Source organism: Lepidochelys olivacea, assembly GCF_965140295.1.
Source record: "Lepidochelys olivacea isolate rLepOli2 genome assembly, chromosome: 1".
NCBI classification, from domain to species: domain Eukaryota; kingdom Metazoa; phylum Chordata; order Testudines; family Cheloniidae; genus Lepidochelys; species Lepidochelys olivacea.
This window is the reverse complement of record NC_140411.1, coordinates 340,842,439-340,868,549: the sequence shown is the minus strand read 5'-3', so window position 1 is coordinate 340,868,549 and position 26,111 is coordinate 340,842,439. Positions and strand designations below refer to the sequence as shown.

General features: G+C 39.8%; 1 protein-coding gene across 7 annotated transcripts in view; it reads right to left on the bottom strand.

Annotated features, from left to right (window-relative positions):
• Positions 1 to 7,909: 7,909 nt before the first annotated feature.
• Positions 7,910 to 26,111, bottom strand: part of USP6NL (USP6 N-terminal like) — a gene marked incomplete at its 5' end in the record, with an annotated part of 224,119 nt that continues 205,917 nt past the window's right edge. For 4 of the 7 annotated variants that reach the window (XM_084617571.1, XM_084617570.1, XM_084617569.1 and 1 more), the window contains one exon: positions 7,911 to 11,720. In XM_084617571.1, the coding sequence (XP_084473697.1) occupies positions 10,270 to 11,720 (1,451 nt within the window). In that variant the 3' untranslated portion in view covers positions 7,911 to 10,269. Of the gene's footprint in view, positions 11,721 to 26,111 lie in introns of all 7 variants that reach the window. The other 3 variants (XM_084617573.1, XM_084617568.1, XM_084617574.1) reach the window with 1 other exon arrangement.

Below are 26,111 nucleotides of genomic sequence, written 5' to 3'. Positions count from 1 at the left end.
AACTTTAACAGGCTGAAAACCTTTGTCCAAAGCCTCTCCCTCACCTAAAGGATTTCCAACCAATGTGGTAGGGATCCCACTTTCCTGAATGCTAAAAGCGCCCTTTTTGCTTCCTCAGTAAAGGATAAAATGGTGCCCTTTCGCCTTCTTTTTATACCCCCCAAAGTGCATTGTTTTGTCTCCAGAGTGAGGATGAGTGTGCCCCCCCCCCGAATTTATTTTCTCACGTTTTATCCCCTTGATGACTTGGATACAGATTTTAAAACATTTTTAATATACACATACACAACTTCTTAAGTACATACATCTCGTAACAATGATGAGAATCAGTACGCTATCAGCTTTTATTAGATACCTCACTTGCCCCGCTGTGGATAAACACTATGAAAGCAATGTGTTGGGTGTGGTGAGTTTGTCAGGCCTGTCAGAAGTTACTACTACAACACAGTGAACCCTTTACCAGTTGGCATTGAGGGGTTCTTAGCATCCCGGGACTGTCTGAATCTTAAACCCAGGATTCTCTCTCTGCCCTTAGTAAGTCATTTAGAGCCTGATTTGCAGAAATGCTGAGCCCCCACATGTTCTACTGAAGTCAACAGAAACTGTGAAGTGCTCAGCTCTCTGAAAAATCAGACACAACCTTTTTAACCTCCTTTAGTCATTGGTACACTAAAAGTAGGACTAATAATACATAACTACCGTATGGGAGTGTGGTGAGCGTTAACTGCTCTGTAAGTGCAAAGCAGTATCTCTGTGGATAGAAGCAATTATAAACCCATGACAATTGATTTTACATATTTTTAACAGTACAGTAAGAGAGGAATTTCAGGATAGCAATACAGGCTGTGGAGTACTCCAGCTTCCGCATCCTTGGGCTTAATCCACAGCTCACTGAAACCAATGGAAAGACTCTGACTACAATGGCTTTTGGCTCAGGCTCCCAGGCTGCAGTGGGAAGGGAGTCCTGGGTAGCTCAGCTTCTTCCTCCATTATCTCCTCCACCTGAGCTCCTGTGTGCTCAGTGCCCAAGGTATCAAAGATGATCCTACTGGCACCCTCCCGCTCCCCAGCGCATAAAATCAAAACCTAATGAATCAAACAAAAACCGCCTTTAGCTTCCGTAACCTGGGAAACTTTTAAAAATATCGGGTAGTCAAATTGCGTAGGACTTATGTGCCTTACTATATATCTGGCCACTAATCCAGCACTCCATTGGTAGGTAGGATTTTTTCTTCATTATTCCAACCAGGAGCCAAATGAGAAATTTTGGAAGTTTTGGACTCCCCTCTTACAAGACCCATTAATCCAAGTGAAAAGGAAATTATGAAGCCCAAATTTAGAGAGATTCTATAGAGCAGACCATGATTCATGTCTAAAGAGAGGATGGGCAAATCTACCTTTCGAGAGGTCATATTGAAGTAATTACCAGGGCTGAATAAATGTTTTTTAGAGGCTAAACGCCTCTGTAAGAAACTCTTAGATGAGAAGGGAAAAAATATCTGACAAAAAGTATTAAGGATAAGAGTCATACATTGAAAGTGACCAGATTATACCCTTCCCAGGCTACACCCTTTTTTGTGCCCAAAGTCATAACTTTTGAAAGCATTTCAAAGTACTTCAGACACAGTTTTTAAGAAATTAAATGGGTGCACAGTGTACTGTAAGTACTCAACATAATTGGCATCACAAAGACTGGGTGGGGTAATTCACATGACTGGAATATTGGTATAGAAGGGTGCAGCTTGTTCAGGAAGGACAGGCAGGATAACAGGAGGGTGTGTTGTCTTGTATACCAGATGCATACACTTGCACTGAGGTCAAGATAGGAATGGGAGGAAGACCTGTTGAAAGCCTCTGGATAAGGATAAAAGAGGTAAAAAACAAGGGTGATGTTATGCTGGGGTCTACTATACACCACCTATTCAGGAAGAAGAGGTGGATGAGGCTTGTTTTAAACACCTAACAAAATCATCCAAAGCACAGGACTTGGTGGTAGTGGGGGACTAGAATTAGAATTCAAAATGATCTTGACAAACTGGAGAAATGGCCTGAAATAAATAGGCTGGAATTCAATAAGGACAAATGCCAAGTACTGCACTTAGGAAGGAATAATGAATTGCACAAATATAAAATTGGAAATGATTGCCTAGAAAGGAGTACTGCAGAAAAGGATATGGAGATGAAAATGGATCAAAAACTAAATATGAGTTAACAATGGGATACTGTTGCACAAAAAGCAAACATTCTGGGATATACTAGCAGGAGTGTTGCAAGCAAGACATTATAAGTAATTACTCCACTCGGCACTGATAAGGCCTCAACTGGAGTACTGTGTCCAGTTCTGGGCACCACACTTCGGGAAAGATGTGGACAAATTGGAGAAAGTCCAGAGGAGAACAACAAAAACGATTAAAGTTCTAAAGCACATGACCTATGAAAAAATATTTTTTTAAAAACTGGTTTGTTTAGTGTGGAGAAGAGAAGACTGAGAGGGGGACGTGACAACAGTCTTCAAGTATGGAAAAGGTTGCTAGAAAGAGGATGATACATTGTTTTCCTTATCCACTGAGGACAGGACAAGTAGTAATGGACTTCATTTGCAGCAAGGGAGATTTAGGTTAGATATTAGGAAAAGCTTCCTAACTGTTAGGGTAGTTAAGCACTGGAACAAATTACCTAGGGGTGGTTGTGGAATCTCTCTCATGGAAGATTTTTTAACAACAGGTTGGACAAACACCAGTCAGGGTGTAGATAATACATAGCCCTGCCTCAGTGCACGGGGGCTGCACTAGATGACTTATTGAGGTCCCTTCCAGTCTACATTTCTGTGATTTTAAGATTCATCCGATACATGCTCTTTTATAAAGTTATTTAAGAATCTAAATTCTTTTCTTCCTCTCAATTCCTTCTGACAGAATTTTATTCCACTAGGAGCACAGAAGAACAGAACGGTATGAGTTTCAGCAATTTTAGAGCCTGTGAAAGTTAAAATATGGCGGAACTATGCAGCATTCAACAGCAGTCTTACCATTCCCATTAATGCCTGGGCAAAACTTGGACTGTCCAAGGAGGGGCGGTGGAGGAAAGAAGTGATTAAAATTGAATACCTCTTTGTGCCCTTCCATAAAAAAACAAAATTTACTATCTGAACAGCCATGAATGCGTACAAGGGACTCGTTTGATTGTTTGTGAAGATAGGCTTGCCTAGTGATAGTTGAAAACACTGGTAAAACAATTGCTGGAAATGGAATTTAAGTTATCAGCTTAGTAGTTTGGCTGCAGAGAAAGAGCACCAGATGATGTTTCTATTTACACATTTTCTAATAGTGTGCTATGTAGCAATATCCTGTTTTATAGCAACAAAGGTTTAGGTACAGTTATGAAGAGTGGACGAACTCCCTTAATTGCAAATTAGTTACTGACTCTAGCAGTGAGTTTGCTAATTCTACAGCTAAAATAAGCTATTTATTTCCTGCTGAGCTTGCGGCTATTTATTAAATATTTCCACAGTGGCAATGTGCCCGGTTTATCCCAGTCACAGTTACCCCCACCATCACTGTGCCAGCCACTATATAAACACAAAAAGGTAGACAAGGTCCCTGACCCAAAAAACTTACAACCCAAGGCCTTGATTATGCAAAAACATATGCAGGTCAGTCAATGGGACTGCTCACAGTGTACAAAGTCAAGCAGGTGCAGAAGTCTCTGTAAGATCCGTGGCCTTTGATGACAAGCAACACGAAGAGGTGGGGAAGATGGAGACCATTAACTAGATGCATTTTCAAGCAGCCATTAATATATGTTTATAGTCATGTATACATTTTTTTTTTATAATCACGAAAAGAGATTGACTTTCTCCAACTGCCCCTCAGTCCAGCAGTCGCAGATTGGCTGATTTCTTGTAGTCAGTGGTGGCAGTGGGTCTTGAGGAGGAGCTTGAAGGTAGTACTAGGGATCAATGTAGGCAAGGTGCATCATAGAACAGGTGATGATCCAGGAGCTAGAGAGAAGACATTTGTTGGAGTGACAGACAGGTGGGCAGGGCAGGTCTGGCAGCAGTGGCAGAACTGATGAAACAAGGAAGGCAGACAAATGTTTGAAAGGGGCAGAGTTGTCAATGGGATCCAAGGTTAGGACAAGAAGCTTGAACTTGAAAGGAAGCACTAAATCTAGTGTCTGGATTCTTTGCCTAATTAGTTGGTGTCAGGTTAATCTTTTGTAACACAATTAGTTTCTTTACAGAGGAATAAATTTGTGGCTTTCAAGGAAACTTCCAAGGTTTTCAGGTTTTTTTTTAAATCCATGCTGTTCAGTTGGGTATAGAAAATCTTTACTATGCACATATTTATTAGGCCAGACACAGCTGACTTAAGCCTGGTCTATGCTAGGAAATTAGGTTGGTGTAACTATGTAACTCAGGGTGTGAAAAATTCACACCTCTGAGAGATGCAATTAAGCCAACTAACCCCTGGGGTAGACAGCGCTAGGTCAATGGGAGAATTCTGTACTGCCTCTTGGGGAGGTGGAGTGCCTACGCTGATGGGAGGAGAACTCCTGTCAGTCTAGGTAGCGTCTTCACTGAAGTGCTACAGCAGCACCACTGCCGTGTTTTGCGTGTAGACACGCCCTTACACTCACATGGGTTCCAAAATGGATCCACTGCCCAATTTCTTTCTTTTTTTTTTAAGTGAATGATCCTGCACATCAGGGTGCCCGATTTCAGAGGGTAGGTGCTCAGCATGTTATGAAAAACAGGTCCCCAGAAGGTGTCTCCAGTTGAGCTCCCAAAAATTGACGGCAACCAAAAATTGCTAGTCACTTTTGAAAATTCAGGCCATCTTCTTTACAACCTATGATCAAAACTCAAATTATTGCAGGTACTCAGGCATAATTTTCACTAAGTGTCCACTTCACCTGATGCTTGTGCTGGATTCCACAGTTACAAGGTTTGTATAACAGGATGGCTGTTTGCCTCAAAGGCCCTCCCTACCTAGTAGGTGGTGGTGATGATGGAAAATGTTAAAGTATGGTTTTCTGATTCAATCTTTGCAGGTGGCTCATTAACTGCTAGCAGAGGCAGATGTCGCTAACAGAGGATCAAGGGTGTGGGCTGAACAGCCCTTGAGAGGAAACACCAGGAATAGACAAGCATGGACTTGACCTGGATTTTGTCTCATTGAATTTGGAGTTCTTTGTGAATAAAAATAACCGTTGCATCGACTGCATTTGGAGCACAGTGGGGAAGACACCTGTTCATAATTATCTTGAACACATCTTCCCAAAAGAAAAGGCATTGCAAATTCAGACTCTACTGAATATCTTAATATCCATTAAGAAGGCTGACATACCTTTTATCTAGTCTATTCCCCTTCTGAATTGCACCTGCATTGCTAAATATGGAGGGAGACCCCCAGATAATATCCTTAGCAGTTTCCATAACTCCAATCTCACCTCTAATGTGTTGTCTCCCTATGCAGCATCATTTTAGCCACTGTTCTAAAAGAGTTCTTGGACAAAGAAAGCAGACAGACCGGCATCACAGTCAGAGCTAAAGTGGCAAGAGAGGGAGGCAAAAAGATGAGACAAAGACAATAAGTGGAGTGGTGAAGGGAAATGTGCATACATATCCAAGAAAGAATTTGTCCCTACCTCTTTTGTATTTTTGAAGTGTAACATGATCTTCAGAGATTAGCACCAATATTTCACACACTCTCTCTCACTTACATGCACTTCAGAAAGCCTTTAAAACCCCCTTAAAAAAAGTTTCCACAACAAGAGAGGCTTAGAACATGTATAATATGTTACCGTGCCCCTAAATAAACTTTTATCATTAAGGCCTGTGGGTAAATGCATTCAATGCACAGAATACAGTTTTGCTTTGGACATTATCTGGAAAAGGCTGAAGAGACACATGGTAACCTCTGTTGTCTTAACCATCTTGACAGCATTACCAATGAATAGCAGTAGATGAGTAAGAATGGAACACAGTTGTTCAGGAAAGTCCAGAGAATGGGTCAAGGGAGGTTACCAGAATGAAGGGAGAAAAGAAAAATGAAGTTCAGCACAGCTTAGTTTTGTCTGACCTACCCAAACAACACAAGCAGAACAAACCAATTTCAAAATCAGTGTCAAAAGCCAGAGGATGAAATGTTGGTTCTCAGAAGATTCAAACTCTCTAGTTTTTGTACCTGTAAAAAGCATGAGTGGTTTTCTGTTGATGCATTACAATATAAATACAAACAAAACTAGTCAACGTTAGGCAGTGGAGGAACCAAGAAACTCAGGAGAACTCAGGTTCTTTGTTCCAGGAAAAAATTCCTTATGGCACAAAGCAGCCCCAAAACAGTTTCTTTCCTCATGCCTGATACATGTGGCAACCATTTTAAAGGCCATGTTCAAATTTCTGCCATCATGGTTCTGATTTTTTGTTACTGATCTAGCTATCTCCTTGTTGTGACAGTGCATTGAAAAGCATTTGCGTTGGCTTGACATCCCCTAAAAGGAAAATGCTAAGACAAACTATGCAGGTTAAAATGTTAAACTTTAAGTGTGCTACATTCACAGATCTTCATACGCATGCCATGTTTACAGAACTATAAAAAGGGTCTTTTCCTCACTGAAGTACTGGCAGCAGAATGCACGCTGCTGGAAAAGAAAAGGTGGGCATTTGGTGGCATATACTGTGCAAGCAGTGTAATGGGACTCACGAGGGAGAAAAAAAATCTATAATTTGCAAGTCCAATTTCAAAGTCATATCTAGGATAATGTGAAACTCAGGGTAGGAATCTTTAAAAAAAGATCTTCTTGGAAAATGTACATGTGTTCCTCAGGGAATCAAAGGGATTTACCTCTCTGCTTTGCTAGGCTGTTCTGCCTTTTTGACATTTTGATGTTGTTTACTGTTCAAATCTAATTCTGGAATTATTGAGTGGTTCACTTCAAGGGTGTATTTTTGACTAACATTCAGACAGCTCTCCTAAGCCATGGCCCAGGAGTTGCTAAGCTCCTCAGCATCAGTGCTGGCACTTTTAAATTTGTTTATTTTTGTGGGGGATGTTGGGATGTGTTTTACTTTTACCATAAAGGCTCAGTTCTGCTCTCAATTATGGGGATACAACTCCCACTGAATTCACCAGTGTTACTGAAGGAAAAAATGAGCCCTAAATTTGTTTATGGAGCTATATTTACTGTTTGCATGTTTTAGAATTATAAAAAGCAGAGAAGGAAAAGCTCCAATCAGGACATTTAATCCAATACACCAGCCAATGCAGAATTTCTTACTGCAAGCTACAGATAGAGTTGTCTCCTACTGTGGCCTGTAATATTGAGCTTTTTGGTAACTAACATGAATAATTCCTTTGATGCTTGCAATGCATTTACCTTAAATAGGCAGATGAAGTTTACCCATAAATAAGACTTTTATTCTATAAACTATGATGTGCCAGTTTCCCTTTAGCATAGTTCAGACCACTCTGCTATATAAATCCTTAGTAAAATTATATTTTTCAGTCTGATTAGTAAAATTTTATAGGCCTATCATGTCAATAAGTCCACTGCTGTTGACGGACATAGGGTGAGAACACTGGGATAGGGCAGGAAAGTTATGATGACAGTTCAGACTCCTTGTTTCTAAAGCCATTGCTGAGGGCTACGTTTAGCGATGAAGAAGACTACAATCAATACTCGGTAACTTCTGAAACAATGACAAGGCATTTTAGGAATTATATTGATATTGCTCAGTCTAAAAGAAAACACATACAGACAAATTAAATAGGGCATACATTATACAAGAGTATACCATTAATTTTTAAAAAATAATAGTTTATCCTGGGAAGACCAGAATTATGGCTTTTGCCTACAAGCATAATCAAACATGGTAAAAAAGACACATAACATAGACTTTATTATTATTATACATGTTAAAAATGCAACCACATCAAAATAGAATACACAGTTAAAAAACTGTTGCAGATGACATAAGAAAATAGTGTGTATATATTTTATATATAAAAATCTACAGTATTTACTAGTGTTGATACATATTTTGGAGCAGTCCCAGGCTGCTAGCACAAAGTAAATTGTACAGATTTATTTATTATGAATCACAGAACCATGGTTAAAACTTTGGGATTATTACACTTAACCACATTATATACATACATTGCTAAGCTGCTATAAGCAATCGGAACTAAGGTAAGCCCAAGTAATATTCATCATCTCAATTTCAGTTTAGAGTTTTTCAGTGTAGTGCTTAGCTACTGTTACTTCACTGCAGTTTGCAATCTTTAAAATATAAAACTGCCCAGTTCATTAAAAATTACACCGCTCATTATATACACAAAAGAAGTGTGTGAAATATACTAAACGTTACTTCCATGTTTTAAAAAAAACATTTTACTTTTGTACCTTAAAACCTAGACAGCTAACCTGCAGCAAGAATAGGTACTACTGCTCCTTCTTTAACAGAATTTTTTTTCTGTTTTCTAGTGTTCAATGTACTTAGCTAACGCACCCCAAGAAAATGCAAATGACAAAAACCTCCCCAAACAAAGACTGATTTTTAAGCGTCCCAGAACCTACCAGTGTTTTGGTATTTAAGTATTATAAATCTTTTCTGTTAAAAGCTCTAAGGACTCAGTCTTGCAAGAGGCTTGTCACCCTCAGCTCTCATTAACTTCAATGAGAGTTCAGAGTGCTTAGTAATCCCTACATTCAGCAGCTCACAAGCCTGCACCCCAAGTACGCCACTTAATCTGCAATTTTTTTCTTTTCACAGTGGATGAAAGCCAAGGAGAATGTAGAGTACAAAAGGCTGCAAACACTAATTTAAAAAAAAATATTTAATTACAAAGAGTCTATTAAGCTTCTTATTAACAGTCAGGGTTGCACATCGCACAATCTCTCAACAGCCTGACAGTGCAGCAGCACTTGCCCAACCCTGGACATGAACCTATTGCTTTCTGGAAAAAGGAGGGCAAAAGCAAAATGTCATTGAACGGACATTATCGAGCTCATGGGAAAGAGCACTGAATGCATGCATATAGCACTAGGTTTGCCAATTATGGTTGGATGTATTCCTGGAGGTTTCATCACATGACAATCTTTAATTGAAGATTCATCTTTAACTCCTGGAGACTCCATGGCAATCCTGGAGGGTTGGCAACCCTACGCCACACACAGAGGGTCAAAATAGCTACACAACCTCCATATTCTGCCCCCAAGTTTCAAGTGACGGGCAATACTCTTGTACCAATAAGAGGACTATTTGGCAATCCAGTAGCTCACACTATGACTGGTTTGCTAAGTTAGATCCTATGGGAAGGCTGCATGCCATGAGAATGCAGTTCTGTTTCTGCTTCTAGCATTGTATACATTGTGCTCAAATAGTTCAGAGGACTTAAATGGGAACACAAAGCATTGCTTTGCAACATTGGATTTGGGTACAAAGGTACAGATTCCGTGCTGAAAGTTCACCCATACCCTAAAGACTTGCTACGCTCAGACTGCCCTGATTTTAAGCACCATTTGTCAGCCAGAACAGAGTGACACCCTTTTTGGCTCCATGGTTTTGCTTGTCTGTTCCTTCTGGCTGAGGGAAAGGCAAGATAGCAGCCAAAGGAATGGAGATTAACTGGGAAATAGCATCCCATGTAAGATTACATTAACAACCCAGAGCATCTCTTCAACTTCAATCAGATCCTGGGTTACTGAGGCAGTTTGTATACAAAGACAGGGAAGGCCATCCAAAATGAATGGGTCATTTATCAAATAAATTACAAAGAAAATAATTAAACTGAAATAAAAGTACTTCACTAACCTAGCTCAAGAGTAAATGCATCTACATTTTAGACTCTTTAGTTCTTCTCCATGAACATTGTTGTGTATTTGCACAAGCACACTTACTGCATTCTAATGTCAGTCAAAATACAGCTTGCAAATGTGTTACAGTTGGTAGGCAGAAAGATCATAGCTCTGTGCAAATTATTTAAATTTCAGAAACATAGTAGTGTTAGACACATTTTGCAGACAACTCTACTATTGCTATGTTTATGTGCATCAGATCCCTTTCAATAGGTTCAATGCAAGTTTAAAAGCTCAACTACCTTTCAGCCAAAGTTTAAGACTGCTTTGAAATAATGTTATTACTTTATCAGAGAATTGCATGAACTGCCCACATTCTGTATAAAATACTGACTTGGACAATTATAAACACAGCAATATATATCTAATGTTTTCAGCTCTTGCTTTTTAGTTAGCATTGATTGATTCTCACAGAAGCACTGATTCATGCATAGACATCCCATCATTTTGGTTTCTGTAGTGCTCAGCAGGGGCTGGTGGGCCTGAATATTGATATTGTGCTGAACCATGTTCTTCCAAGGTTGGTGAAGTCCTATATCTTATTGGACTATCCACAGAAACATTTGGAAGATTATGGTCCTGAATAGGTGTTGGCTGAAAGGCTGGATACTTCTGTAAGTTACCCAAGTGGCTTTGGTTAGCATCTTGGTTCCAGGGCTGCCCATATATCTCATGTCTATACATATAAACAGCATCCGGCCTCTTTCTGTTGTCTGGCAAATAATCCACTGGAGGAATTATAAATTTGACACCTGCAGGTGATCTAGAGTTGCCAGGATAGGCATCAACAGGTAAGACTTCTATTCGACTAGAAGGTGGAGAAATAGGATTTTGGCGATTGGCAGGATAGGAGTTCATATGTGGTATATCTGGAGAAAAATCTGTTGAAAAGATAGAACCATATGGTCTACCAGAAGTGTTGGTTCGATTCCCATGATTATACTGTGAAGGTATAAAACTTGCACTAATTGGGCTGGAGGCATGCTTTGGAGTGTTTCCATGGTACATAGGTGGGTTACTATAAGATGGTGGTGGTGGTTTAACACTTGGTCTGTGATCTGACCCATCAGACTGAGATGAATATCTTGGGCTTCTCGGTTGGGAACTGATGGCATAATTGTTGGATATTTTTAGTGGGCCAGGAATTTTTGCACCTTGCTTTCTAAGACTGCTAGAGTATGTTACATTCCTGGGAATTTGCGGATGAGCTCTTTCTAGCATCTCCTCAACAGGATTCTCATTCTCATGGTCAACACCTGGAATATTGTCATACTGCGATGCGTTAGACCCTCGCTTACCTTCATCAGCATCCAAACCTCTCATCTTTTGCTTTACATTCAATGGCTGTGGTTCACCAGGACTTGGTGGCGTACCTGACATAGCATGGTTTACTGACCTACCTTTTATCTCCACAGTAAGTTTTGTAGTCTTTTCAATAACTTTGATATCTGAAGGTTTATTCCATTTAGGTACAAATTCCCTTCTTGTATCTGAAGTAGCATTAGAATTTTGGTTAGCAGCTGCATTGTTATATTGTCTAGAATTGTCTTGTACTGTTGACTGAGGCTTTTTTCTGATATCTACGTCTTTCTTAGATAGCCCACTCTGGTCTACTGGTCCAGGCTTTTGTCGTTTTAAAGAAGGCTTCCTTTCCAGTAAATTAATTCTTCTTCGGTTATTTGGTGAATTTTCTTGTACTTTTTCAGGAGATAGTCTCCTTTCTGTCCTTCTTGCTGTCTGTGTTCTTGAACTACTAGCGTTGCTCTGTCCATTGAGCATATGAGTAAGATTAAGCATGGCAGGCTGAGGTTCCAATGGAATTTGTCCCAACGGCTTCTTTGGAAATTCATCATCTTTACCTAAAAAAGAAGAAATAAAGTAAATTGAGGCTTCTTGAACTGTGTGTGCCAGTTTAACACACACACAAAGGCACGCACACACAAACAAAATAAAACAAAATACATAAAAGACAAAGGTCCAGCCAAATTCAACTCTGGATTTAGATCTCAGACCCAAAGTTCAGTTATATTTGGATCTAGGGTTTTTGTTCTGGTCCATATATAATGTACATATTTATGGACATATAAACGTACTTTATATAGCTTTGATAGGAGTTTATCAGCTTTGAAAATCAGGCCACTTGTTTAAGTGCCTAAATATGATTTTAGGTACACTTTGTCTAAATTCCTATCTTTTACAGTTTCAAAGATACTAGTAGAACTAAATATGCACTCAATACTGCATTGATTGCCTCCCTGAGTCTGCAGCAGCTATCCTGCTGCTCAGAGTTTTCCCAAGCACTAGAGTGCAATTAACAAGATCCTGGTCTGTTTTACCACTGTTATATTGAGCATTGTGGAAAGAAGTGAAACTGGGATATGTCATGTCATTTTTACATGACTGCTGCTTGGGAAAGCAATTAGCAGTGGAGTACTGGAGTATTCATGGAGGGGACCCTCTTCATCCCCACAAAAACCTTGTGGGGAGGAGTAGATTAGTGAAGTCCCATTCCACTGAAGCAGTTAAGAGGCTCTGGAGGAAGGGGAAAGAGATAGCGGTTTCTCCCTTCCAAAAGATACATAGAGAAGGAAGACTTCAATTTTATTAGTGACCTTCTACCTTGAGTCCTAACAGGGGTTGAGGGACAAAACCTTGGTAAGAAACCCAGTCCCATCCTCTTTCTCAGCATTTGAAGGTGAGATGCTGGGTTTCTCACAAGGCCATTATCCTTGAGCTCCTACTTCTTCCTTATTGAAATATGCCTATTAGGATTAGACCACTGGCTTGCAGCTGTCTGGCAAATTTTTGAAGCCCTTTACATCACACTCTCTCTCTCACACAAACACACTAACGACCCCGGGAAGTCAGAAATAAATTCAGCATATAAATGCTTGTTTCTTAACTTTGTTAGTATAAGTATGCAATCAGGTGTGCAGTTATGCTAGACAACTATACCATGCAAGGTGAAACACAAGGCCAAGAGACTTCAAAACACAAGAAAAATGGGTACCCAGCGTAGCTATACACCCAAACTATACAAGAGCTTTTATTTTTTAAACATAGATTTTTGTTAAACACTGAACAGTAAGTTCACTAAAATGGACTAATGGTTACATTAGACAAAGCATTTAAGTGTAACTACTGTATCAGCCAAACAGCCTCTTTTCATAAAGTACAGTATAACTAAAAGATTATGCTTACCACCTTCATTTTTTAACTTCCGTTCTTTTTATGGTCATTGTAGTTAGAAGAGAATTTATTTAAATATCTAGGTACTACTACGGTCTCCATCACCACAGAATCTGAATGCCAAATGGGAACACGGATATTTCTGTTCTGACTAAGATGGCAGTGAAAGACAACAACGTTTACTTAAGAGCAGCATATAAGTGGAGAGTTCTTTTTTGGTTATGAGCACAATATATGTCATTCAGTGTTTAAATGTCAGTCTCTTAAGGTGACACAATATTCCAGATTGTAACCTTGTAAAAGACTTAATTATAAACAGAGAAATGATAACTATACAACCTGTCTGATAATGCCTATATGACTATTTATACCAACATTTCTGCTCAAATTACTCTCTCCTTTCAGCAGTCATAGCTATTTCCCCCTTCTAAATTAATACTGGTAAATATTTATTTTATACTGGTAAATATTTAATCTTATTTCTACACCTCATAAAATTGTAGCTTCCCTATGCACAGCAATTTCTTTCATATTATAAACAGAAAAAAGTTTTAATTTTTAAATGCATCTCCCACACAATCTGTTTGAAAATTTGCCTGTAACTTTTAAAAATCAGACAGCATAGCCAAATAAACTCTATCATATATCAGCTTACTAAGTAAAAGGACAGAAAAAAAAGCCCTGGTTTTCCTGAAAATTTATGTAGAAAAGCTATGTAAAATGGTTGGTAGAGAAATAATTTAGTATTTTGATCCTCATTGAGGCAGTAGACACACAGGACCACGAAACTTTCGTCTATCACTCGAAACTCTGAAGTTAAAGGTTAACATCTCGTCGTCACCAGTTATTTGTACGAACAATTCATTCTGCGTATCTGTATAGTGCATCTGAACAAACACTCAGACATACTTGTCTCTCTAAAATATACTGCTTAGAAGTATTAATCACATCATGGAAATTGTACAAACAATAATACGAGTTAAATCTTTGACAGCTGATTCTCATTAGAGGGGGATGGCAGAAACAGATGATCATTGGATAGCACATAGGAACTGCCATCAAGGATCAGGGCCACATTATGCTAGATTCTGCATAGGCAAATAAAAACAGAATTTACAGTCTAGGTGTCAGGCAGAAGGTGACAGGTTCACAAAACAGAAACATGATGAGGGTGGGAGAGATAAAGTAACAAAATGAGAGTTTAACAGAGAAGTCTCTGTTTGCTACTTGCCTAACTAATGCCAGTTTCATGCTTATTGTATGCTCGTGGTCATTTTCCTTCTGCTCCAAATGAAGTCTACAGTGCTGTGTAAGGTCAAACTTACCCCCTGCCTGAGGTCTTGCTGCATTGGTAATTTAAAACAAACATCAGCCTAAACTTAATCCTTCCAGCCTGACTGTTCTTAAGTTTTCCTGTGTCTATCACTGGTTATACTCTAATCAGGTCATACACTCTAATCAGAAGGTCTCATAACTTGGCAAAGTTAACAAGCTTCCTGCCACAAAGAGTCAGCAGAATTCACTCAGCTCATTTATGCAGGGCACTAACTCCTGCTAACCTGATAGGTCACAGAAGAGTCCAGCATCCCTATGCAGAGTGGTAGATGGTGCCACTCTTACAGTTATATTTCAAAAGAAGATAAGTGAAACTTTCAAGTTGAAGATTAAGAAAATAAAGTTAAGTTACAATGGTTTTCCCACAAATTTCCAAGACACAGAAAAAGAAAAAGAGAGGAAAAATTATGAAGGGGCTAATAGAAAATCCACAAATGTCTTAGAAAACCTGAATCAGCAAGTGCACTCAAATCGCACAGATGACATGATCAGTAAGAAAGAACTGAATGTTATTCTGCATGGTTCTGTTTTTTTTACACAATCCATATAGAGTACATAGAAACTATGATGACAGGTGCTTTAAGAATGCTGAGAGATTTCTTCATAAAGATGGCTTTCCAAGACAATATACTGAACACTACATCACACAGTTAAAAAACTGTCCCATATTCTTTTTGGGGTGGAATTCACTCCCTACAGAGGCTCTGCAAAACCTTTAAATCATTTATGTCCCACTTATGCCCTCCAACTAGGGTGTATGCAGAACTTAAAACCTTGTGCTTGTCTTCTGCACAGGCATGAATTTCACCCTTAATAAATATTCGCAACACTAGAGCCATATGTCATTAGTTTTTCCCATCTTATTTGTCTCAATTAATTTTTTTAAATTAAGGAGTGCAGCATTTCAGAAAAATGAAGCACTTCTGTGTAATACTAAACTGTATTTTAATGATAAGAATGAAATCTGAATTGCGAAGCAAAAACATACAATATGTCCTTCAAAAAAAAAAAGTTTGTGTAACATTAGATAGTGATATATATCACTTATATAGAAGTGATGTCGGTTTTATATGCTGTTAAGTAGTTTGCAACTTTCAGGTGATCTGTAAGGAGTTATGGGTTGTTGTAAGAGCAACAAAGCCCATTGCCAACTGTGTCCACATATCTATTCAAGGGACACCATCATAGGGCCTAATCACATCAGCCACACTATCAGAGGCTCGTTCACCTGCACATCTACCAATGTGCCATCATGTGCCAGCAATGCCCCTCTGCCATGTACATTGGCCACACTGGACAGTCTCTACATAAAAGAATAAATGGACACAAATCAGACGTCAAGAATTATAACATTCAAAAACCAGTCGGAGAACACTTCAATCTCTTTGTTCACTCAATTACAGACCTAAAAGTTTCAGAGTAGCAGCCGTGTTAGTCCGTATTCGCAAAAAGAAAAGGAGGACTTGTGGCACCTTAGAGACTAACAAATTTATTTGAGCATAAGCTTTCGTGAGCTACAGCTCACTTCATCGGATGCATTCAGTGGAAAATACAGTGGGGAGATCTATATACACAGAGAACACCCATTGTTTCATGTTCTCTATGTATATAAATCTCCCCACTGTATTTTCCACTGAATGCATCTGATGAAGTGAGCTGTAGCTCAAAAAAGCTTATGCTCAAATAAATTTGTTAGTCTCTAAGGTGCCACAAGTCTTCCTTTTCTTTTTGCGGATACAGACTAACATGGCTGCTACTCTGAAACCAATAACTTACGAGGAGACATGACTTATGAGGAGAGGCTGAGGGAGCTGGGATTGTTTAGCCTGCAGAAGAGAAGAATGAGGGGGGATTTGATAGCTGCTTTCAACTACCTGAAAGGGGGTTCCAAAGAGGATGGCTCTAGACTGTTCTCAATGGTAGCAGATGACAGAACGAGGAGTAATGGTCTCAAGTTGCAGTGGGGGAGGTTTAGATTGGATATTAGGAAAAACTTTTTCACTAAGAGGGTGGTGAAACACTGGAATGCGTTACCTAGGGAGGTGGTGGAATCTCCTTCCTTAGAGGTTTTTAAGGTCAGGCTTGACAAAGCCCTGGCTGGGATGATTTAACTGGGAATTGGTCCTGCTTCGAGCAGGGGGTTGGACTAGATGACCTTCAGGGGTCCCTTCCAACCCTGATATTCTATGATTCTAACTATAATGGTGTAATTTTAACACAGATAATTTAATGTGCTTGTATGCAATAAACGTCGTCTTAAGAAAAAATAGTCCTCCTTTGTCAATAATGTCTTCCATGCTTGAAATGTCACTGTTCCATCTATTTTTAAACAATAAATAGTTGCATTCATATTTAAATATGCATTCCAGTGTTCTTCCAGTACCTACATCAATGCTTTCTGTATTTGCATATACACAGTTAAAAGCATCAACTGTTTTCCTTTCTCTTACAGTCTTGAAGAAAGTCACATAGAGCAGATTGGAATCCTTTGAAATGTGCTTGGTTGAACAATAAGTTTTTGGTTTTTTTAATTTGACACACTTAAGATCTCTTAATTACCATTAAGCTTTCATAAAACCCAAGCGAGACTATTGCAGACATTTTTTATTGAATTCTACATTGCTTTGAAGATTATTTTCTGTAATCTTTCTCGCATAGTCCACAGTAACAGAGTGCATTAGCATTGGTGTGTGTGGTTTATATGATGTATGCAATAACCTAAATTATAGTTATAAAAAGGATGTCAGAACAACCCTACACCGTAATATTAGTTATGGATCACTACTGTGAAGCTGTTAAACTTTAGAATGAATTCTAAGACCAGAGTAAAAGCCAAAATGTTCCAAGCCTACAACTGTTCTTTAGAAAGATAAAACCGTGGGCACTCTAATAATGTGATACCAGGCTTTAGCTTTCTATGATTTGATGATACTGGAGCTTAGAGTCTGCATAGAAAACAAAAGATAAGATATAGGATGAAAAAAAAGACAGCTTTACATCTTCATCATAAAGCCTCCATACAACACAAATTAACTTAGCCTCACACTCAACCATCGAAAGTCTTGTCTGGATCAGTCAATAAGCATTTGCACTCCACCCTTTAGATACAGCCACTTTACTAAACTCTGTTAGCTATGCTCAGTTTTCCTAACAGGCAAAGCAGCAAAACACATACCTGAATCCCAGGCTCAGTAATGCTCAGATTAACATTCACTAAGGTTTGACCACTTCTTACCATAACACAACCAGGACTAAAGACATCATCAAAAGTGATGGGGTAGTGGCATGGACCACTAACAAGAATCTTACAGCATAAAGGCATATTCCAAACCACTGCCACCTCCTAAAAAAAAAGCACTTTGTTTCAAGCTATAAAATGTGTGTTTAATACCTACTAGAAATCAACAAACAATCATTCTTGGGGGCTATCAACTGCATTAGATGCCAAAAATAAATTACTGCCCTTGAAAACAATAAGAGCTCTTAAATTAACCTAAAATTAAAGAAAATGAAATCCTTTGAGGCACATGAAATAAAAACAGGAAGAATAATTTGCACACCCGTCACCATGCATATTAATGCAAATACATAGGACTCAAACTCACAAAGAAAGCATGCAAATCATGTACATGAATGTAGTGAAAAAGCCAGAGATAAAATACCAGGAGACACTTGGGGGGTAGTAGCGAACAGGAAGACCACGATGTCGGGTGCTGGTAGGAACAGAGGAAAAAGAAAAACAGGTTCACATCCTCACCTCTAAAAAAAGCAAAATGAGAAAAAAAAATAAAAATAAATACCCAGAGTGAAAGAGCAAGCAAATAACCATAGAAACAGAGAGAGAATGCGCAAGCCCCTCTGTTGAGAAAAAGTATGCAAATAAAACATCTCATGACTTGTCACAGTAACATGCCAAATATTCCCTTGCAAGTTCTGCATCATGTTCCACCACACTTCCGCCTAAAGCTTCACCTGCAGCCTCAGGCACACTTTTACCTTGACCCCTTCAACTGCGATTTTTAAGATCAATTGCTAAGAGTCCCCAGATCTGAACACCTAAGAATTAGCAACAAGGTGGTCTCAGTGTTGCTGCCTTAACTGGAATTTGTTTCCACCATTGGTCCAAAGATTGAGTTTAGGAACATTCAAGGCACACTCACTTGTTTGACTGCAGGGCCCATTTTTATCGTGTTAGCAGTAGTTTCTGGGCTGGGTATTTTTATATAGTTTACAAAGGTTAACAAATCTTCTCTTTAAGATGCATTTGCACCAAAAGATAATATTAATAGGGCAACTGAAAAAACAGAAAACATGAAGTGGAAACTGTCTGCCGGTGGCTGTTTTGGTAGTAATAATTAACATTATTATTGCCCAAATGTGCTGGTTTTGTTTTCTGGAGCTTTCTGGGCAACTGGATTTTTCTTAGCCTGCCACTATTAGATCCATAGTGAGGTGTGAAATTGTATTCTTCTCCCTCCTCCTCCCCTTTAACATACCAAGAAACTAAACAAAAAGTTTAATTATTGGGCCTTCCTCAAAAGGAATCTAATAGAAACTCTGCATGAGAAACTACAGACAGGACCGGCTCTAGGCAGCAGCCAAGCAAGCACGTTCTTGGGGTGGCACATTTCCAGGGGCAGCACACTCATAGGTGCTGACTTTACCCTGCTCTGGTGGGGGCTCACGCCGCCGCCCCTCCTCCCCCGTCCCCCAGGGGTGGAGGGAGGAGAAGCAGAGCGTAGGTGAGTTTGGGTGGGTGAGGGCGGGGAGCTGCCCGTGGGAGCAGAGCACCCACCAATTTTTTCCCCAGGGGTGCTCCAGCCCCAGAGCACCCATGGAGTCGGCGCCTATGTGCACATTTCCAGGGGTGGCACATTTCCAGGTGCGGCATTCCGGCCAACAAGGGGGGTAGCCAAAAAATTTTTTGCTTGGGGCGGCAAAAAACCTAGAGCCGGCCCTGACTACAGAGTTGATACAGTGCCATTTTTTTGTGGAAGCATGTAATGATTTGGTTGTCCTATGTCTAAAGTTAGGGGAGTCCATTCAGCATCAGTACCAAAAACCAGAGAGAGCAGCAAAAAACGGGGGAAAACAATACGACTATTCCTAAAATGATCTGAAATTAGAGTCACATTAAAAGGGTTTTTATTCTACTGATTTACTCTTGATCTAAAAAGTCTCTGTCACCACCCAGTGGAAATCAATCCCAACTACAAGACTTTACAGATTAATTGCTTCAGTAGGCACTAACAGCTTCTTGTATTGAACAACAGACATATAATTGGAGTAGAGAGCTTTAAGTGCTCTCTCCGGTGAACAACAGTCTAGTCCTTAATTTCAGCGCAAGCATATACACACTTTGTTCTAATACAGTTTTCAAGCATGGTAAAGGGTCAGAAAAATTATTCAGTTACAATGACATCTTGGTATTTTGTGTTTATTTAGCATCAGTGACTTTCTCCATCTTATTTGCTCCATTTACAAGTCAAAATGGACTTTTTAAAATGTTACTGATTGTACCGGAAGTTCAAGTTGCTATCAGAAAGTCAGACTACCTTCTTGCTCCACAAAATGCCATCATCAACAAAAGGGGATTCTATAGTTATGACTTGGATGGCAATTTTGATGATGGAGCATGAGGCAGACGAGAATACACAGTTTGCTTTTCTGTAGCTATGTTAGGTTTGCAGTGCCAATGGTAGCAAAAACTCACTTTATAATTATAAACATTTTTATTTAGAATAAAAATAATGCAATTAATTAAAAATGCTTAGCAGACTCACAGGGTAGTTTTGTGTCAAAGCAAGGTGACTTTTTTATAGTCATTTTCTAGTTATAATCACATTACATTTTATATCACTAATTCTTACACTTCTTGAGAAAAATTCTTGTTTGCACTGAAAGATTCAGTTAAAAAAACTGTGACCCACCAGCAGTTGCATCATAATTTCATTTATAGTGATCTAAAAATGTGCAAACTAAAGAGGTCAAGCAATAAAAGATTTTTAAATAGTGCAGAACCAATATATAAAATTGCTGGAAATAACACCACTCCATGCCCTACTATTCTTTTAAACATCAGAAAATACACATCAGACAAGCACTAGAAAAATTATAAGAAACACATGATAGAAATGTATTTTGATTTAGTTGGTTAATAAATAACGTGCAGTACAAAAATAAAAAAATAGCTACGTTTGTTTTCTCCAAACATATAAGTGAAAAATCCCAAATTCCTCTGAAACAAAAAACAATAAAAGATACCTAGCATTAGAAATAGTAAATCAAGCAGAGTTTCATAATTTTGTTGCCTCATCAGTGTCATAAGATGCATTTCACTGTCTAACATTTACAGCTAATGGCATACATCCTTTGGCAGATTATCACTAAAATATTACATACCTGGCTGTAGAATTCATAGAAAAATATGAAACTGAAAAACAAAACCTGTGAAAAACATGGTATTCAAACTTCCCACTAATTTTTCTGCACACAGAAAAGCCAGAAATGTGGGTGCAACTGAGGCAGCCAAACATTAAAGCAAGGGTTACTACACACACAGAGTGTAAAATGACAAAGGCAGATTCTAGGTTTGGAATTTGACAGAAATAGTGGCTATGTAAAATGGAGCAGTGCCTACTAGAGGACCTCAGGAGAAATTCTCAGCTACTGTAAATTGGTGTAGCTCCATTGAAGGCTTTACAGACATGAAGAAATGCGAGATTTGGGTCACAGGATGATTTTTGGGACCACTTTTGTGCTTTGTGGATCACAATATGGATGGTAGGTTGCTGCAAGAGTGGACTTCAGAGTCTTCAAATTTTGAATTCTGACCTGACTGACTTGTTCAGGAACTTTAGATTCAGGATCCAGTTTCCACCCAACTGCCTAAGGTCTACAGAGAAGGTGGAGGCTGGCCTCTTGGAAGCACATTGATTTTGTTACTGATTCTGTGACTAACTGAGAATAGGTGGGAAGTTATTCTCATAATTTAGGAGAATTTCAAAGTATTTTTGAAACTTGGGAAGTAAAGAATCTGTGTTGCGGAGTTGTTTTTTTTTTTTTAAACTCAGTGGCATAACTCAATGAGTTACTTCCATTACTCATTGCTCTACAGAGCAAAGTACCCACAGAGTAACAGCCTGTTCCAAAAGGGTCCATCAGGAGGATGGAGATTGGAGTCATGCAGACTTAGAGGTAGTGTGCATTAGCAGATTTCAGAAGTTGTTTCTTGGCCGTGTACCCCTCACTGCATTGCAATGGCCCCAGGAGATGATGTTTTCTCTTCTGCTAAGACTGTTTGAGGGGATGCACAGGAGAAATCTCAGAAGGGTTGCTTGCCTCTACGTGAGCATTTGTAGTCCTTCTGGTGGCTTGATGAAAGGAGGGGCTTGAAACTATGAGGCATCTTCTGAAGCACTCCACATTCCTAAAGCTTCCACCAGGTTAGCAGAGGCCATCCTGCACAGATTGACTCACGAGAGGATTCTGCCAGATATGCAATCTGCTCTATGAACAATATTCCTGGCTTTGGTGTTTGACATTTCAGTGGGTGCCCTATGCTTTATGGCTAGCTCCATGGCAACTAACTTGATTGTGATCTCATTGTGCTCCTGGAACCTGGATGTTCACACTAAGTATTTAATGGCTTCATCTCAACACACGTAGGAAAACCATTTAAACAAACAAACAAAAAAACCCCAAATACTGACGTTTTTCTGCCTCTTCATCCCCCTGCCCTTCTTCTGAAGAAAGGGAGCTCTTTGGTTCTGAGTTTAAAGCCACACAAGAAGAAACCAAGGGAATGCTGTTCCAGGAGGAAACTTGCATTACTTTAAGTGCTGGGCAAAGTTAATACCTCTTTTGATATTTGACCACAGCCTGCCCAAACAGGGTGTCTGAATTTTCCTGTACTAACAGAGACTGACAGATGGAGAATTCCGCTGAGCTTAATTAGCTCTCTGCTATTTTTGGATGACTGATACAGTCTGATGAAGGCTATAGTTTTATGTTCTTTTTAAATGGTTTTTAGTTCATAACAATTAAAGATGTTATTGTTGCTCAGTGCAAGAATGTAAGAAGGGAAATAGTACTTCTCTCCAATTTTAGTTGAGGAAAAAAAGATAAAACAAACTTCCCCCCCCCCGACTCTAATGGATGCTTACATGCCCAGACTAGCTTTTCTATGCATTGCTACCCGGCATATAGTAATTTGACAAGTTTACGTTAAAAAATAAATAAATAAATAAAAAGGCTAAAGAGCACGCAAGTAGCTGAATCAGACAGACAAGGTTTGAGCAAGGTTAAATGTCAAGAGAATGCTGAGAGCCTGTAGAAAAATATTATTGCCTGAAGACAGTGATTAGAAAAAACCAAAATGAACATCAGAGTGAAGAAAAACCAAAGGCTTGTGAAATTCACATGAAGAACAAATGAGGCATCAGACTTACTCAGCTAAGGATAACAGGAGACAAATCTGCTAGATTTCCGAGGATTAGGATAAAGGTATTTTATATTTATTTTGTGAAAAAAGTGAGTAATATTTCCACTCACCCCAAACAAAAATATGCCACACATACAGAGAGTTTCCCAGGCTACTAAGGCAGAAATAAAAGAAAATCAAAGTCTCCCTCCCCCCACCAATCCAGCAATAAAACACAGTTACCTTTGTTTGCAGTGATCTTACCTAAGTAGCAGCACACCCCATGTTAAAAAATAGTTATTTTTTTCACATCAGTCGTACTTTGGCTACCCAAAAGTAAGAGCAAAAGAAATTCTGAAAACAAACTATTCTTGGCTCAAGAGCCGCACCTTTTAACAAACAAGATCTGCACTGCATCCGATGAAGTGAGCTGTAGCTCACAAAAGCTTATGCTCTAATAAATTTGTTAGTCTCTAAGGTGCCACAAGTACTCCTTTTCTTTTTACGGATACAGACTAACATGGCTGCTACTCTGAAGATCTGCATTGTCTACTGTGGAGTATAACTTGTATTCCAACTCCATAATTTCTTATGGTAGAGATACATGCCCTGTACCTCCATGGGTTATCATTCCCCAGAGATATTTACTCCTAAATACCAAGCCCCCCTCCCCTTCCTCTGTGATACATCAAACACTCAAATACATGCATCTCCAGTGCACACCTCACTTCCTTAAAGAACATGCCTGCTCCCTTCCCAAGGGAGACCTAGGATTGAACACTTGTCCTATTTCACTACCCTTGGTGAGAACTTGGTATAAACCCAATCCTTCTTTCTGCTTTAAAGTGACACTCCAGGATGAGTGGGCAGCAGCAAGGCCTGAACCGGGGTCCTCTGGATGTAAAAGGAAGAGCCCCTACTGCCTGACCTAAAGAACCCAGCTTCTGCAGACAAAGGCTGTAGCCCTGTATAAGGACTAGCCCCTAGAAGGGGGTTAGAGCAACACTGTATAAACGTGGGTTACACAAGGAAGAGAAACATGATTTCTATCATGACGAGAAACAGCATAGGGCAGTCTCCCTCAGTCTGACACCTCTCCTTCAGAAGAAGAAAATCAAATGGAAAGTGCTTTCACAGATTATTTGACTCCCACTGGAGCATACATCTGATTGGGAAACTTCACTTAATCTCTTTCTCCTCTCAACAGGAATCTGAAAATGGGGAGAGAAGGCCTATCTGACCTGGTTCTTGCTTCCCTCCCTCATCTTGAAGTAAGAGACAATGAACACCAGTGTGTGCATATCTCCTCTATGCTACAAACCCAGGCTCATTCAAGCAGGCCAGGAGGGATGGGGCAGGGGAGGAGAGGTTGATAGGGTTCCCAAAGGGGAGGAATTGTGATCTCCAAAGCAGGGGACTCTCATACTTCTGTCAAAGCCATGGAGCATTGACAGAGGCACCTCTGAGCTGAAGAGCTGTGCTTGGTCCAGCAGAGCAAATACCATACTTGACAGGCTCCCTAACCTAGGAATACTGGATGTGTTGAAACTATTAGGTAAGGACGGACCCTACAACCCACTGCCTAGTTAGCTCACTAAACTGTCCCATCTCATTTGTTGATGGAGAACTAGAGTCCCCCATCCCATCTCCCTGGTCACCAGGATGAGATGAGTTGTGGGGGAAAACAAGTCCCCATTCTCTACCAGTACCCAATCATCCCTTTTCCAGCAGTGCTTCCTCTGCCTCATCAGTGTCCTGGGGATGCCAGGGTAGCGAGACACATACCAAGATGTTCTTGTTCTCGAAGCCTCCCTTGTCCACACTATTCCCTCTGATCATTCTCTCCCCTGATCTCCATCTCAGACATCTCCAGCTACTTCCATATTCCTGTACACCTCAGGGGAAGTCAGAGTGGGTTCTTTACTCTCTAATATAGAACCATAGAATTGTAGGAGTGGAAGAGACCTTGAGAGGTCATCTAGTTCAGACCCCTGCACTTACGGCAGGACTAGGTATTATCTAGACCATCCCAGGTTTGCCTAACCAGCTTTTAAACATCTCCAATGATGGAGATTCCACAACCTCCCTGGGCAATTTATTCCAATGCTTAAGCACCCTGACAGGAAGGTTTTCCTAATGTCCAACCTTACTGCCCTTGTTGCTTATCCTATTAATTGTCCTATTAAAACCCTTGGAAATTCTCATTAACAAAAACTTCATTAAGTTTCCCATCCCCCCCAAAATAAACCCTAAACAGCAAGGAAATGCCAAGTTAGGGGACATCTCTTAACACTCATACACCATATTTCCACTGACAGTAAAAATTCTGCACTTCACAACTCTCTTCTGCTTCCAAAAAATAAACACTAAATATTAATCTTCCTCATAGGATAATGTAAAAACCCATACTTCCCCCACAAATACATAACACACCACACACTTGAATGAGGCACAGGTCCCGTGGAAAAAACAGCGTAAGATCATGTAACTAAAAACTGTATCATAATGCACATGCAAGTGCAAAGGCCAAATTAATGTTGCTCAGGTACCTTTATTCTGGAATTTCTTAAATTTTGATAAGTTGACTTTATAACGTTATTTTAGCTTAGTTTTGTGTGTGTAATTCCTAGGTTTTTAAAAAAGAAAACTGAAAAAACTCCATCATGTGGCACCATGTTGACATCACCTGGGTCATCAGCAGTTTTGAACCTTAAGATCCACCATACAGACCACTACCACTTGAGTTAATGGAATAACTCACAGCAGTAGTTTGCTGTCATCTTCTGAATTGACCAGCACTAGAAGGGGATGAAAGAGATGCTTGGCCAGTGGGTTTCACAGATTTTTGGTGACAGCAGAGGAATGGTGAGACTAAGGAATCATGGGTTCCATTTCCGGATCTGGAGAGGAGCGTGGTCTAGTGGTCACAGACCTTTCTTCCCATTTCTCCTGTGGTTCCTCATCAGATCTGTCCTCCTTCCCCTTCACCTCCTTCCATTTGCCCCAGTACTTCCCAGTCCCAGATTCCTTGCCCACCCAGTCCCATTCTCCCCCCTAGCTCTCAACCCCAGTCTCCTTGCCCAGCTAGCCCCAGCTGCCTTCCTCATCATCCTCCAGTCCAAGTCCCCCACCCCACAAGCTCCTTGTCACAAGCTACAAGTCTGGCTCTTATCCCCTCTGCATTCGAGTCAGGCAGCTTCTTTCTCCAAGCTGCCTGGGTGTCAGCAGGAGGAACACAGGAGAGAGACGCTCCCACCTTCTAGTGCTCAGAACTAGCCTATACTGGGGTAAGTAGCCCTGCGTG